General features: G+C 30.9%; 2 protein-coding genes across 2 annotated transcripts; one reads left to right on the forward strand and one right to left on the reverse strand.

Moving 5' to 3' along the window:
* The first annotated feature begins 791 nt into the window (after nt 1–791).
* LOC107624827 (retinal-binding protein) lies at nt 792–9,591 on the forward strand. The gene is made up of 15 exons (XM_016327293.3): nt 792–1,223; nt 1,839–1,966; nt 2,185–2,317; nt 3,524–3,680; nt 3,759–3,837; nt 4,112–4,152; nt 4,242–4,358; nt 5,491–5,571; nt 7,495–7,557; nt 7,631–7,682; nt 8,297–8,371; nt 8,469–8,516; nt 8,949–8,984; nt 9,076–9,150; nt 9,257–9,591. The coding sequence occupies exons 1-15, from the start codon at nt 1,064–1,066 to the stop codon at nt 9,314–9,316; spliced, it is 1,305 nt and encodes a 434-aa protein (XP_016182779.1). The 5' UTR covers nt 792–1,063; the 3' UTR covers nt 9,317–9,591.
* Nucleotides 9,592–10,040: 449 nt separating this feature from the next.
* LOC148573006 (short-chain dehydrogenase/reductase 1-like) lies at nt 10,041–13,977 on the reverse strand. The gene is made up of 5 exons (XM_088504767.1): nt 13,661–13,977; nt 12,219–12,459; nt 11,468–11,542; nt 11,206–11,382; nt 10,041–10,550 (listed from the first exon to the last, which is right to left on the reverse strand). Exons 1-5 carry the CDS (start codon nt 13,678–13,680, stop codon nt 10,173–10,175), a joined length of 891 nt encoding a protein of 296 aa, XP_088360893.1. The 5' UTR covers nt 13,681–13,977; the 3' UTR covers nt 10,041–10,172.
* Between the last annotated feature and the right edge of the window lie 2,533 nt (nt 13,978–16,510).

Genomic DNA, 16,510 nt, shown 5'->3' on the forward strand with positions numbered 1-16,510 from the left:
AAATGAATATAAAAAGATTATGTTATTTAAACTATAATTTATTGGTCAAAATTATAATTCTCTTACCTTTAATATTAAGAAAATTAATAATGAAATCATAGTACGTGTAAATTAGTCATTAAATTAATTATTTATATAAAATATATATTAACATATAAAATATACTTTGAAAATGAGTTAATCAATATATATTTATATATAAATATATAATAATAAATTTTTATTATACATATAATATTTTTTTAATTAAAAGATATTTTCTTTTGTTTAAAATAATGAGTTTAAAATTTAATTTGATTTAAAATAATGGATTCTTTGTAAAAAAATAGTACAATATTTACTAATTTTGTTTTACTAATAATCATTATATTAAAAAAGAGAAGGCAACTGAAAAAAAAATTGAGTTTAAGAATAAAATAATAATTTTAGCTAAGATGGATATGCCGCCAAATATTAAAATAATAATTGTTACCATCCGAATTTGTTTTTGGCCATTAATTAGTTATTAATATTTAAAAATATAAAATAAAATAAGTTATTTAATTATTAGATTAAAAAAATTAAATTAAAAAATTTAAATTAATAATTAAATAATGATTAAAAATAATAAATTCTGATAGACAATAATTTTTAATATTTTTTTATTAAGATTATTATTATTAAAATTTTTAAAATTTTTTATTTTAATAAATACACTAAAAAAATAATTTATAAAAAAATTCACATAATAATTTTAGCACGTGCCTTAATCCCAAAACAATTACTAATAATAATTTGCAAGGTCATTTGTTGATCTAAAATTAAGATACTTCTAATAATTTGAAGTTAATTATTAAGAGGTCAAACTAGATAAGCATAATCTAGTCCATTTTACCGTTGACGACGGTTCTACTGCTCATACCGCTGCTGCGTCTTAGTCTTTGGTTACCAGAATATTCCAAAAGAATAAACTACCTTCTTCCGTAACAATCACACTATCACAGCAAATAGAACCGTAGAAGAAACTACAAAGCGCTGATCTGATCTCTGATCTGGTTTCTGATCAGATCAACCTCCGATTCCGATGGCTTCCACGGAGGGTTTGGTACCAATAACTAGGGCTCATCTTGCTTCTTATTACGACAAATACCCCTGTCCACCTCTTTCTGACGATGTCTCTCGCCTTTCTTCTGAGATTCGATCAATTTCCAATGACTTGCTCCATCAGCATCCTCCTACCCAAGGTTTCGTTACTAACTTGCTCTTTCAATTATTATTATTATTGCTTAATCTCCTGCTAATTCCGAATCGCAGAGCTAGTTGCTTTGCAGTAACTGCATTGATTAGTTGTTTTATTTTATTTTGGAGGAGAAAGGAAATGGCTTTTAAGTGGAAGTAGGAGAAGGAACTGGTTTAGAATGTAAAATGGAATTCAGAGTTATAGTTCTCAAAACCTTTCCTTCACTTTCAAAACCTCATTTCGCAAACACCGCCAAGGGCGATTCTAATCTGCATTTGGTGCGCTTTCAAAGATGTTTGCCTAGTTAGCTGGAGAATATACATAATACAACTTTTACTTAATCACATTGTTGGAAACTTGTAGGAAAATTAGGATCATGCAAAAATTCTGAATGTCTTAGTGCTCCTTATTGAAATTATGCATCCGGATATCAATTTTATAGCAACTATGAGTTATGTAAAATTAACATCAGTTTTCATACTTAAAGATTGTTTAGGCGGAAAAATAGAAAGAAAGAAAAGAAAACTTGTTTATAGTGGCGGCACCTTAATCTTTGGGTTGCCTTTGAGTATAAATATTTTTTGCTTTAGAATGTTATTCAAGGGTTGTAGTATTTCAGGAGAAAGCATGTTAATAAAAGAAGCAGATGGCCAACCACCACATAAAATTGATGAGAACATGTGGAAGAATAGAGAATACATTGAAGAGACGATTTTTTTACTTGATAAACCTAACTGGCCAGAGGCGGTAATGTATACATTTTTTATTTCGCTTTACCTTTTATATGTGATTGACTGGATTTTTTGAAACCAATATGTGAATTTACGAATGCAGAGCCTGGGGCATTCTATAACTTCCCTTCGGCATAATCTACATACTGATATTTTAGCTTCTATGAATTAATATGAAGCAACCATAGGTGAAAAATTTTGCGCATTCTTAGATACCAGCTTTTTTTTTTCCAGCTGAAACAGCCGTCCTCACCTAGTGAAGTAGAATATGCTGTTATACTTGGGCAGCTGAAAGATAAACTTTATAGTACTTTGAAGTTTTTGGAATCTTTCCAAGCAAAGAATTCTGAGCATGTGTTTAACACAGGTACCTCTTTGCTTTCGTATTGAATTGTAATGGTTAACATACTTCTTATTGCCCCTGTATTTTTGTTGCATACTTTATTCTGCTTTCTTTCTCATATATGCCTTTTATGTTATTAGTCTTAGTGGAAATCAAGCAGCAACACTGGGTCTGTTGTGTGTGTGTGTGTAAGCAAGTGTGAGGAGAGATGGGAAATTCTGTTTGATTTACGAAATGCATGGAAAAATTATTATAACTGTAATATACCTTCTAGAAGAAGCCAAGAACACCAAGAAGAATTAGCCCATTTGAAAAAGCAGTATCCTTAAAGATTCGATAAAGCTTTTTATGTTGGTTGTCAACTACATAACACGGCCCTCCAATTATTTTCGCACTTGATTAAAAAACAAGACATTATAATGATGTAGCCAACTGTGGGGTGAGGATTATTATTATTAATTTTCCATGGTTGATGTCTCGACAAGTATGAATCTGTGTGCTAAAGGAAAAGGCGATTTGGAACCTGTGTTCTCTTCCTGAGAAAAAGAGAGTATTGGAGCAGCAAATGATAAATGCAGATATTTTCTTTGTCTGAGTAATATATTAGGGAATAGGATGATACTATCTTATTGCATCGTTCCTGGGCTTGCAAGCTGAATTTGTTGCTTTAGATGTTATACTGCTAAACTATGGCATTAAAGCAGTCAATAGTAGCTCATATCGGTTTAGTTACTCTAGTAATAGAGTGAGTTAGTGAGATACTTAAGAGAGCCATAACTAAGAGTTAGCTAAACAGATTGGACTAAAAAGGTGCCAGCTAGGGTTAACAGCTATAACTAAAGTTAGAATAGAACCCTATGGTAGCTAACTCTGCAAGACAGTGTCACTAATAGTGGTGCGGAAGATGACCTTATTGTTAATTTAAGATCTAGGTCCTTGGATAAGTGATTTCATGACATTAATGATCTTTTGGTTTCACTTCTGGTTTATTTGTGTAGAATAATATAAACAAGTGAATTCCAAAGTGAAGGACTTTGTTGGTTTTTATGTTTTATAATCTATTTAAGTCATGTATTAATCATTTTTGCATCCTTTTCTATAAAGAATTAGTTTTGATAAGCTCTATGAATTGCTTCATGGTCATACTTTACTTTCTGGTCATTCTTTCATTTTGATTCTGCATTAGTTTGTTGAAATTCCTATTCAACACACACTTAAATTCATATGCAGTTATGACATATTTACCTCAAGACTTTCGAGGAACACTCCTCAGACAGCAACGGGAGCGCTCGGAGAGGAATAAGCAAGCAGAGGTTGATGCTTTGGTAAATTCTGGTGGTAGCATACAAGAGCGATATGCTCTTCTTTGGAAACAACAAATGGATAGGTGAGAGCCTTAACAATTGTATGTCTCTTCTTGTTCATGAAATAATAAGAGATATATAAAGCAACTTAAGTGTCACAGGAGAAGGCAGTTGGCTCAGCTTGGTTCTGCAACCGGAGTCTATAAAACACTTGTGAAGTATCTTGTTGGAGTTCCACAGGTACAATTACTGTGGATTGTTAATATGTGGCTGTCCTGTCCTCTGCTCCTCATTCTACATGCTTATATTTTCTCGTAGTGTCAGCCTAAATTAACTTTAGCACTTTTGGCTGATACATGGACTTATTCAATGATTTCAAATAATGGGTTTAGTACTGTTCAAAATGTACACATTCGGAGAAAATCGTCATTTGAATTTTGTGACTGAGTACACATTGTCTTCACTTGGGTATTATTTGTATTCTGAGACATCTTCTTTTCTGTTTGAGCTGTAGGTATTGCTTGATTTTGTTAGGCAGATAAACGATGATGATGGGTAATAAATATTCAAACTCTCATCCCCGATTATGCATGCCATCATACAATATAAATAACAATAATATGTGAATTCTTTTGTGATTGTAGGCCCATGGAGGAGCAGCGTCATCGCTATGGACCACCATTATACAGCCTCACTTCGATGATTCTTTCTATTCGACTCTTTCTTTCATTATTATGGATACGATATGGAGCCACGAAACTGTAAGATACCTTGCATCTTTGTTAATTTATTGTTAATTTTATGGTTGTGTTTTAAACCACTGTTCTATGGCTGTTTAACAAGATTGGTTATGTTTTAATGTTCTGTCTTCTAGCTTCAAGGGTTAAATGTAAATATAATTTTTTATGAATATGAAATACCCGGGAATTGTGTCAAATGTCAGTTTATTGCTTGGTCTTTCTAATAGTCTAATAGAATGGCTTGTTGCCATTGTCAAAATGTGAATGTGATTAGTCCAACCCCAGATGGCAAACCCATAAAATCCTGCATCTTACTTGAGAAACCACCCAAATATAGACCAGAGCAGTTCAATAGTACCCTGGATCAGAATTTATCAGCAACCAACCCTTGAGGGCAAGTGCGGACCATATTGATAGACTATGGAAATGGAAGTACCATTAAAGGAATGGCCATGAACCCAACAAACTCCCCTGCATAGCTGGATGGAGACACTTAGACATGCACAATATACACAATAATGCTGCACCAACTGCTCCTGGGCATAATCATCCCTGGATCACAGTCAAGGCATCCTGCTATTCCCTAGATTGTATGTTAGGACATAAGGCAAATGGAGGAGAAGGATGTATTTGTTATTAGACCTTGACCCTGGATGTTGAGAATGAAGCTCATTGATTTGCTATGATTGTATTTAGCATCAATTTGTGGCAATTATCAAATGATTTTTTATTAGTTACTTCCTTTTTAAAAAAAAAAGATAAAAGATATGATCAGCTTCTTAAATCTAGCAAACACCGCTAATTGAGTTTCAGTTGTCAATTTGATGATATGTTATGTTTTGATAAGTACATAACTGATTAGACAAAGGATTGAGTGTTATGGAGATTTGGAGGGTGTGATGTCTTAGAATTCATAGAACTCTGAGTTCAAAGATTTTGAAACTTTATGTTTTTTAAATCTTGCTAAGAACATACATCTTGCTTCTCTATCATAATCCACGGGACTTGGAAGGAGATCCTCCTAGTATGTAGAGAGATTTAGGGGCTTTGTTTGTTTGATTCCATTGAAGAAGTGATATTCTAGTAATTATTTTACAATACTAGACATCATGGTAATTCTCCATCTCCTGCTTTATCTGGATATTGTTAATAGAAAAAGGGAGCAGCTGGCTCTGCTGGAAGAAGCTGTTGAAGTCTACACCAGAGAGTTTGAGAGGTTCATGAAATTTATTAGGTATTGTAATGGTTTAATGCTTCTGTTCATATTTCTTATACTGCAATATCTGTTTATAGTTGTTTATACTCGTGTTAAATTGGTTCCATGTGGCCTCCCCCACCTAGTGGGATAAGGCTTTTTTCTAATGGTGTTAAATTGGTGATACCTATATCTGATTCCATCGTTACATCCGTTATATATTACTAACTTTATAACAAAAATGTGCCACATGACACTCTCTCATTGCAATTGAATTGAAATCTTTCTCTCCAAAATTAAAGAGGTCTCTCCTTCCCCCTCTTCCCTTTTCTTTGTCTCTTCCTTCCCCACTCATTTTATCTTTTCTTATATATTATCACTAATTACTAATTAGACAACTAAAATGTATCACATGATATTTTCTCATTACAATTGAAATTGAAATCTACTATATATTGTTAATTTGAAAATCAAAATGTGCCATATGGCACTCTATCTCATTGCAATCGAAATAAAATCTTTTCCTCTAAAATTAAAGAGTTCTCTCTCCCTTCTCCACTCACTTTATCTCTCTTGGCTTTTTAGTTAATATGCTACAATTTCTAAAACTTATTACGAAATGCACTCTTTGCAAACTATTTATTCAGATGCCTCTGTTTTTCCAGTGGCATCTATATGTTTTTTTTTGGTATCCTGACTGGAAAGCGCTTATCCAGGAAGCGCTTCTAACAAAGACAATGCTAACCCATAAAGCGTTCACTATACAAGAGGTGCTGGAGCAGAACACGAATCTCATATCCCTTTCTTTTTCTCATTTAATAAAATCTTTAATATTTATTACAACAACGTTAGATATTATTAATTTTTAAATTTATAATAAAAATTAAATATTGAGATATAAAATAAAAATTGAATATTGAGATATAATTTATTTTGAAAAATTTAGAATTCTGTAATATTATTACGGACAAAAATACTAGCAATAATATAATATTGTTCTCATGGAAAACTTTGAAATTAATTTACGGCCTATATTTGATGGTTTTCCAGAATATAACTATCTGTTTCATAATTTTGTGTATGGTGGTGTTGTTAAATTGGTGATACCTAACTCTGGTTCCACATTACATAATATTGGTTGACATTCAGAATTTAGGGAAATTATTTACAGCCTGCTAGTATATTTGATGGTGGTTTTCCACAATACAACTATTTGTTCTGATAATTTTGTTTGCATTTAATAATTTTCTTATTGAAGGACAGTTCAATTTCATCTGAACTTTCTTAGTGATTTATATGATCTTGGAATACCTTGTTAAATGTATGATTAACCTGAGGAAACTTAAAAATCAGTATCTATAAAGTGATGATATTTGGGCTGTGTTCTCCCCATGCAAAATGATAGTGAATTTCAATGTGCTTTTATCTTTTCATTGAGGATTGGACTTCCAAATCAAAGTAAACCTGTCCTCTATCTGTAAAAGCTGGTATAAGGTGAATGTTAGCATATATAATATAAAAGAAATGCATGAATATCTGACCTAGAATGGGTTGCGAACCTCCTGTTCTGTCTATATTGATAACTTTGATAAAGAGAATAAGGAGTTTGCTAGTCTTGTTCTATATCCAATATCTCCAAATTCTTTCCTCAGCACTCTAAACACCTCTCACCTCTCCCCCTACTCCACTACTATGTATCTTTGCAAAGTTTCGTACAAAATATCTCCTTGCCTCTCCTACTTTTATTCCTTTTAGAACCAGTGCCTATAAATAGTTACTTGTGCTAACATTACAAGAGAGTGGGAGTAATTAATAAGCATTGTGATTTGAAGTTGTTCAGCACTATCAGCTGTCTTAGCCATCAGTTCACATGTTGCAATTCCTATTACTTGATACTCTCAACTTTTAGCCTCTACCAGAAATTTTTGTCACTGTTGAATAACTCCAACATGTTTTTATCAGTGAGGTCTTTGCAAATGCACCTTTCTTCATCTCAGCGGAGGTTGCCGGTGCTTTGGATGCAAGGTAAATATTAAAGCTTGCACTCATGTATGATTTCCTCTATTTTGATGTTAATTTTCAAGGTTTTCAATTTCAGCAAAAATGATGACTACAAAGAGATAACTGTTCCAGCTGGCAAAACTTATGAGGTATATTTACAAGTCTTGCAAAATATCTTCATTTCTATTTTTCCTTAATTGTGAGAGCTGCTTATTTTCTTTTTGCATCTGATCATCCTTTTGAAATGTAGGAATTAAAATTATATTGATACAGATGTGAATAGGTGAAAAAACCGCATAATTATCTGGTGGTGATCTAATTGAATTCATTTGCGCTTTAAAAGGTTGCATTTGAGGGAGACCTATAAAATTACGAACAATTGAAACAAAGTGATGAATATGAAACTATATTTGGTCATGTCAAAGTTTGTAGTATTCATTGGAGATAAGGAAAAGACAGTGATGAAAGACTAATTCTATCAATATGTAGAAATCTTAGACAAGAGTAATACAAATCTACTAAAAGAACAAAAATCCTAAAATGATCAGAGTTGCCATTATCATGGGTAGCTATCAACTGAGAAGCTAGAAAGAAAGGGAAATCATGTGACTGAGTTTGTGATTCAATTCAATTTTTCTTTTCCACATAAACATGTAGCATCTCTTTTTTTTTCTTTTGATTTTATATTTTAAAATTTAAAATCCTGTTTATATCATGTTACTGGACAGTTTCAGTTGAATGAATCAGACTTGTCTTTTCTTAGGTTTTGCTCTCAGTGGACTCCGTAAACTCGTACATTGCATGGGATTTTTCATTAGTACAAGGCAAGATAAATATGGTATTGCTACAGTACAACATTTGTATTTGAAGAATTCATGATGTTTTCCTTGCATCTGTATGAGGTGAAATTTCTGTTTTCTGTGATTTATTGTCAGGATATTGGATTTAGTTTGGAGTTTTTAAGTCCTTCTGGCGACAAAACTGTAAGTTATTCTGCTTTAATATATGCACTGTTTTGTTCCCTTCCCCCCAAAACACACCAAAAAAAAAAAAAAATGCAGTGTTTTATTATCTTCTTTAATAGGATTACTAGTTTAGGACTTTACCTATTGGACACGTTGAGTGATTGAAAAGCTACCCTTCCCGGAAAGCTCTTACTTTGATTAATTTTGCTCTTGTATGGAGAATCCCGTACCCTCCAATTACTTGTATCATTGAATTAATGATATTCTTATTCTTCAAAGAAATTTTGCATTGTGTTTTCAATTGATTTTGCCAGAAAGCATTTCTCATGTCATTCTTAAATCAGCCATTATCATCTTCAACTATTGGGCCCACCACCAGCCACATGTTTTTTTTTTTTTTTTTTTTTTTGCCATTGCTGACTTTCATGGTGGTTGATTGTTTTGGCACAGCTGATGTTACCGTACCGCCGCTACGAGTCTGACCAAGTGAGTTTTTCATGCTTGTAGCAACTTAAAAACTTTACTAAGCATTTGACATGTAAGTTCTCATCTTAGATTTTCCTCCATATAATTTTAGGGAAACTTCTGCACATTAATGGGTGGAAGCTATAAGCTGATATGGGACAACACGTACTCAACCTTTTTTAAAAAGGTATGCAAATTTTGCTTCATTCATTTCATGCTGTTACACTTTTTTAGTCCGATATTTTTCATTGCACTAAACGGGAATTTTGTTATGTGCATTATATGAGATGCAGGTAGTGCGATACAAACTAGATTGTATACCACCAGTCACAGAGCCTGTGGAATCTGACTGAAGCAAGGGAAGGTTATTATTCATTTTAATCTTGCTGTAAACAAAAATTTCCATTTCCATTATATTCACCGCTGGATTAATAGGCATTAATGTGTCTATTAATCTTCTTTTTATTTATTAAAATGTGTGTAATAGTAACAACAGTGAGATTAATGAAGATGATAATTATTTTACATTTTAATTGAAAGATCTTGAATCTATGTTTTAGAAATAGTAAAAAATGTCGTCTAATTCCCATTATATATATGTGGAGGGTAAGGAAATATCTTCACACAATTTCTTTATTGTTTAAAGCTGCATATTTTATTTGCTTATATTATGTGTATATCTTATGATCGTATTTGAAGATTGATCAAGAGAATTTATAGTTTAGAATTTAGGTTTTGTTTGATTTCTGTTCCAGGATAATACACAAGAACAATATTGAAACATAGAAAACAAATCTCTCTTGATTTTTGTTATAATGAATAGAATTTAAAAAGTGGATAAGTCTCATGTTTAGTTTAAATGACAAAACAAATGACTAAAATAAATTCTTTCTGGTTAAAAAAAAAAATTCTAAATTTCTAACATCCTAATTGTTTGTCATCACAATCATTGTATATGAGCAAATTTTTTTTAAAGTTTATTTTTATAACTAAAAAAATATTTGCTCAGTATTTTTTTTTTTAAAAAAAACCTTAGTTATCCATAGAGGTGCATATCTATTTACTAGATTCTATAAATTGCAAATAACATCATAATTTATTACTTTATTAACGAAATAAACATTACCCAATGTCACATAAGAGTAAATTATTACATGTCGAAAGTCTTGAACGAGAAGTAATGATCATCTATGCAGAATAGTATATGACTTAATAGGAATGCACTTCACTCCTGTTATAAAAAAGACCAGAAGGACTACCATTTGGAAGTAATGCTAATCTCACAACATTAGCAGCACCTTCTTCCACCGTATAAAAGCCAGTATTTGCAGTGATATCAGTCTTAATATAACCAGGACAAAGACAATTGATGCAAAAAGTAGGGAACATTTTGGCAAGAATTCTTGTATAGGCATTCATAGCAGCTTTGGAGAGAGTGTAGGCACCAAAAGTCGTAGGCCAGCCTTTGTCTTTTAATGACCCTTCTTTGAAATCTTTCATAAACTCATTTAACACCACATCCACTCTCTCTTCAGTAAGGTTTTCGGCATCACTTAAGATCCCTTTGCCCCATTTGTTTGATATACGCTGTGTTTAACATAAATAAGTATTTTTATGGTCATTATTTGTAAAAAAAAAAAAAAATTAATTTAGTGAAATATTTTTTTACTACTATTAATTGTAAAAATGGTTGTTTACTATTTTTTATAGTCACTTGTCAATCAAAAAATAAAATTTCTCTAACATATTTCTTGCAGTTAAATAATTGTTAAATAACCATTTTTAATAACAGTTCGATTGACATTGGATGATTATTGATGACCAAACAAAAATGTGAATAAATGTTAACTAAATGTTTTTCGTTTTCCCTAAAGAATACTTTTAACTATTTTTAATAATAACCTAAAAAATTACTCTACTAAAATAATTATTTTTAGTGGACATAAAAAGTTGTACTTTTTTTTTCCCTTGTAGCGATAGCCTCCTATAGCATAATTACATGACAAAGTCATTAACAAACTCCGGCCCAATCTAATCCATGGATACCCTAATTTTTATAATGATTCAGGAAAAAGGGTAATGCTATATTGAAAACAAAAAAATTGTAATTAAAAAAGCCAACAAAAAATTATTATATGTAATATACATATTTATTATAAATTTAGTAAAATTTTTTATTTTTTATTCAATTCTATTCTTCACCCAAAAAAAAATTCTCTTAATAAGTTCAGGTATACCTTACCTCTAATATTCCCAAGGAAGATGACACGTTCACAATTGTTGGTGAATGAGATAACTGGAGGAGGGGAAGAAGAGATTCAGTCGTTCTTTTAGAACCATAATAATTTATTTGCAAACATTCTTCGCCTAATTCATATGTTTCAATCCTTGCTTTTTCTAGTTCTTCTTCAGATAAATCCTGAAGATTAAGAACAGGTCAATCATAATTAGTAAGCATTATATATTAGAAGATAAAATATTTAGCCCTGCTCAGAGATGCTTACCTGGGGTGTCAATATTACTGAAGGGATTAAATCGTTGTCTGTAATTACAAGTCCATTAACCCCTGCATTGTTAACCTACAAAATGCAACACTTACAAATCATCATCAAAATGAGAACTTTGAGAAGTAATCCAATATAATTAGTATATTAATTAAGGAAATGACTTAAGTTTACCAATATAGAGTTGAATATTCCTCCCCCCTCCCCCCCTAAGTTACACAACAATAAAGAGCTATCAAATTTATTTCCCCGTTTTACCCAAAACAATAACATTATTCGTATGCCAAACACTCTTAATTAATATTGTATTCAGATTATGTTTTAATTTAGGTTTATTTATTCTGTTAGTCTTTTTTGTTAAATTTACAATTAAATTTTTATACTTTTTTTTAATTTAAATTTTTACATTATTTTTAATTCTGTAATTAAGTCATTTTATGTTAAAAATATTAAAATTAACAAAATAATTTTTCAAAAAATATATGCTATGTTCTTAATTCTAAATATCTTTAATTTATGAAAAAATATTTAATTAATTTTAATATTTTTTACAATAAAAAGAATCTGATTATAAAATTAAAAGTAATGTATGAATCCAATTAAAAAAAAAAGTGTAAAGATTTAATTAAAAGTTTGGCAAAATTATCAAAACTAACGTAATTCAACTTTTAATTAAAGAAAAGCGTGTTGGTTATTAAGAAAATACTGATGATATTTACTATAAGTGGTGAAAGGGTAGCGAAATTGTTACCAGAATATCAAGTTTGCCAAATTTGGATTTGATGAAATCTGCAAGAGAAGCAATACTTGCAGGATCAGCAATATCAAGCTGGTGAAAGAACACAAAATCAGAGAGATCTTTGAGGGTTTCCAAAGCATGAAGGCCTCTCTTCTCATCTCTTGAAGTCAACACAACCTTCACTCCATTTGAAGCCAATTGCCTTACTACCTCCAATCCAATTCCTTTGTTTGCTCCACTCACAACTGCATACCTGCTTATCAACTCAAATCACTCTCTACCTTTCAGTATTTTTTTATTCTTAGAATTTTATAAAAAAATAAAAACTGAAAAAAAAATTAAAATAAGTATTTGTTTAATTTGTAAAAATATTTTATATTTTCATTTAATTTCTGTATCTTGTCTTTTAATATTTTGTTAAGATTGTGAAAATAAAAGTCCTAAAAGTGATATATCTAAAATAAAAACAAATAAAAAAACCAATAACTCTTATTTTCTACATATATATAATTTTTATTCTATTTTGTCTTTTTTTTTAATCTTGATTATAGAAATATATCAGTTTTTTTGTCCGTAAAATATCACAGGTATATTTTCACTAAATTATATTGTAATGGAATATAATGAAAAATATAAAATACTTAGTTTCAATATAAAAAACAACACATAGTTGTAATAACAAAAAAAAAGCGTGTTATTCTAAATTTGAAAAAAAATTTAAATATAATATTTGTTGTTATTCAAGTTCATCAGTCAATATAGGTATTTGTAGGTATAAAATATTTATAACTAATTTTCTATTTTTGTAATTTTTTCTTGAATTCTCATCAATAGCAATAAAAACTTTTTTTGAAAGTCTCTATCGGTCATAATCAGTTAACATTTTCTTTTTTTTTTTTCATATTTATTTCATCAATTTGGAATCATTAGACATACTACTTTTCATATTTATCTTCTTCTTAATCTAATTTTTTTACAATAATCTTTTTTTTTTTTGGTGACTTTTTTACAATAATCTTTAATAGAATCTATTCTTTTTCTTCTAATAATAATTGTACAATAAATTGCAATATCAAATACTAAAAGAAAATATAATACAGTACAAAATAATTCATCAAACATGTAACATGCAAAAAAATAATACCAAAGAAAAAAAAATAATGGATTTACAATACAAAACAATCCATCAAACATGTAATATACAAAAAAAGAAAATAAAATAATTCACTGCAATAAGAAGCTATACCTAGCAAGTTTAAAGGGGAAAAAAAAAGAGAAAAACATTGTAATCTAATTGTAATTAGGAGATACTACCTAGCAATTTTTTGTTGCAAAGTTAGTTAAAGGATAATGGGTAATGGATAAAATAAGAAACATAAAGCAATCATATATACCTATACCTTTATATATATAAACTATGTTATTGAAAGTTTGAAGAAGGTGGTGTACTTCACCTTTGTGGAGCTTCTTCCATCTTCAGTTTGAAACTGAACAAGGCTTATATTATTAGCTTAACTTCTCCTCTTTAGCATGCATGAAAAAAATGATATTTTAATATTAAGCCATTTTTCAATGATAATTTCTCATAAAGCTAGCTCTGAGTGATTTTTTTTAGTGTGTGTAACTATATATAGACTTTGGAGATTAATCTCGTCCATCTTATATAACATTAAATAATATAAAATATATAGCAGATATTTATAAACTGATGGGCCAATGGATAATACAATTATATCTCTTTTTATTTATTTATTTTTTGTGTGGTGAAACAGTGAACACGTACAGAATTGGAAACAGACACATTCTTTCACGGAAATATTTGCTGCCTTCATTTGTTGGGGAGTCCCGTTAGGTAAGCAGGTTCAGTCAATTCTTGCCCATTTTTATTGGCTGATCCCAAAATCCATTATATCAAAAAACAATCATCTAATTATCCAGAGTAACTCTAATTCACTATAATTTAAGAATTATCGTTGATTTTTTACCAACTCCAATTTTTACCATTTCATAGTTTATCTTCATCTTCCACCCACAACGGCCGTGCCATCGAACAGCCTCTTTCTGATTCTATTCTGTTGCCGCTGACAACACCAATTAGCGCTGCTGCTGCTTCCGTTCATGAGCAAATGCGCATCTTCAGAACGCAGCTCAGCGCCGTTGTTGCTTCTGACTCAGGTCACCCTCATTGCACTGATTCATTATCTTTAGAAACCATTGAAGTTGCGCCGCCATCTCCATTCGACCGTTCGAACGAGCTTTCTCCTGCTCTTTCACATCCAGAAAAGACACATCTATTAAAGACACATCTAAATAAATTTAAAACAAAAGACACCCCTATTAAAAATTCATTCAAACAAATTTTAAATAGAAAACACATCTATTAAAAACACATCTAAACAAGTTTTAAACAGAAGATGCATCCTATATAATTAGGTACAGAAGAACATGCAAACTAAACCAATCGGAATTAACATGCAAACTAAACCACTACTTACCTTGTGAACACGTTGATTATCGTCACCGGTCAAATACGCAACATTGATGGCTCCATCGACGAAGCGGGCGGAGATTTGCGGGCTGGAATGCAACCGAATTTGCGGGCGGAGCTTAGTGCAGGAATACGGACGGAAGTGTGTGCGGTCTTAATGGAAGCGTTGCACGCAACTATCCACCAGTGGATTGAGGAGGCCGTGGGTTGCGTTACGAAGGGCGTTGGAGGTGACATTCCAGATGTTTATACGGGCGGACATGCAGACGGGGTGAATGTCAGCGTCCGACGGTCTGAGGATGGGGGTCGCGTGGGCAATTGAACAAAAACACGGTACTGTGAAAAAGAAATGGAGAGGACGCGATAATTGGAATCCTAGTTTTTCAAATTTTTATTTATTAGTAATTATTTAAATTTTATTTTTTTAAAATATAAAATTAATAATTATTAATTGCAGTTATTTAAAGTTGGTTGGTTTTTAATTCTACTTTTTTTTTTGTGATACACCATGTCATCGTTTGATGTTTATAATTTATTATTGAATTGGAATGAATTTAACTGAATCCACATTTAATCAATGATGAGTCAATACTGTGTTATGAATAACTGGAAAACTGAAATGAATGAATAAGTTTAGAGAATTAATTTTTAATTAGTTATATACTTAATTTTTTATTATAATTTTTTTTTTAGAGGATTAAAGTTTAGAAGTAAAATTTAAAATTTAAAATAAAAAATTAATTTAAAAAGTTACGATATTAACCAAAAAAAATTAATTTTTTAATCTAATACTAAATTATTAATAAAAGGTTGTGAGGTAGTAAAAATCCAACGTGACATGTCATGTCAGAGAGAGTTTGAGAATTGGACTTTTTATTATATTCTCTAGAGAGTTAGTTCATATGTGGTCTCCCATTCAATATATCATTTTTTTCAAGTAAACTTTGCTTCTTATTTTCTATGAAACAACTTCTTCCTTTAATCAATTCTCCTTCATTCTCTACTTTAATATGTATTTCCTCTTCACTTAACAAGTGCCAAAAACCTAAAATTTTAAATTTGAATGACAAAAAAGGGGTATAATTATAACCCAACATTCATTGTTCAATAAATTTGTATAATTGCTTCTCCCCTTATTTTTTTCAATTAGTCATCGTGGTGGTGTTGGCATTGCAATGAACATCGTGGTAGGAGTTACTACGGTCGATGAGATGGCAACCGCTATAGTGGTGGAGGAGAATATGGAGGTGGCGGTCACGGCAGAGTTCGTGGAGGCGGCGGATTCAAATGAGGAAATAGTGGAATAGAGTAGATTAGTGGAAAAAACTAAGCGGCGATGATTTAGAGCACATGCAGGAAAACTAGGAAAGCATAGAGCACATCAGCGGCAAGAAGAACAGAACGGTGAGATATATTTATTTTTTGTTATCAATTTTTTTCTTTGATATGAGAATTTAAAACTTCAATGTTGTTTAATTTTCTGATCAGCTAATGTCTCCTTAAAATCTGATTAGGTAAGAAAGGCTGGTGGTGTTAGGTGGAAGTCCATGTATGATGCTGTGAGTAAAGCAAACCGTTCTTGCTTCTCTTTTATTATCCTTTTCTCCAGGTAAGGATTATTTCCACTTTTGTTGTAATTGTTGTTTTATGATTTACTCTCCAATTTGTTATTATTATCGTTTTTCAGTAACCATATCAAGTAAAGGCTGAGAAAAATAAACTAACATATGAGGAGGATATCAGGGCCTACGACAAAAGATTGGTGATTACTTTAACTCAATGTTGTGACTCTCTCTTATATTGTGATTCATACTAA

This window comes from Arachis ipaensis, chromosome B2 (assembly GCF_059453495.1).
Source record: "Arachis ipaensis isolate K30076 ecotype BB chromosome B2, ASM5945349v1, whole genome shotgun sequence".
Taxonomy (NCBI): domain Eukaryota; kingdom Viridiplantae; phylum Streptophyta; class Magnoliopsida; order Fabales; family Fabaceae; genus Arachis; species Arachis ipaensis.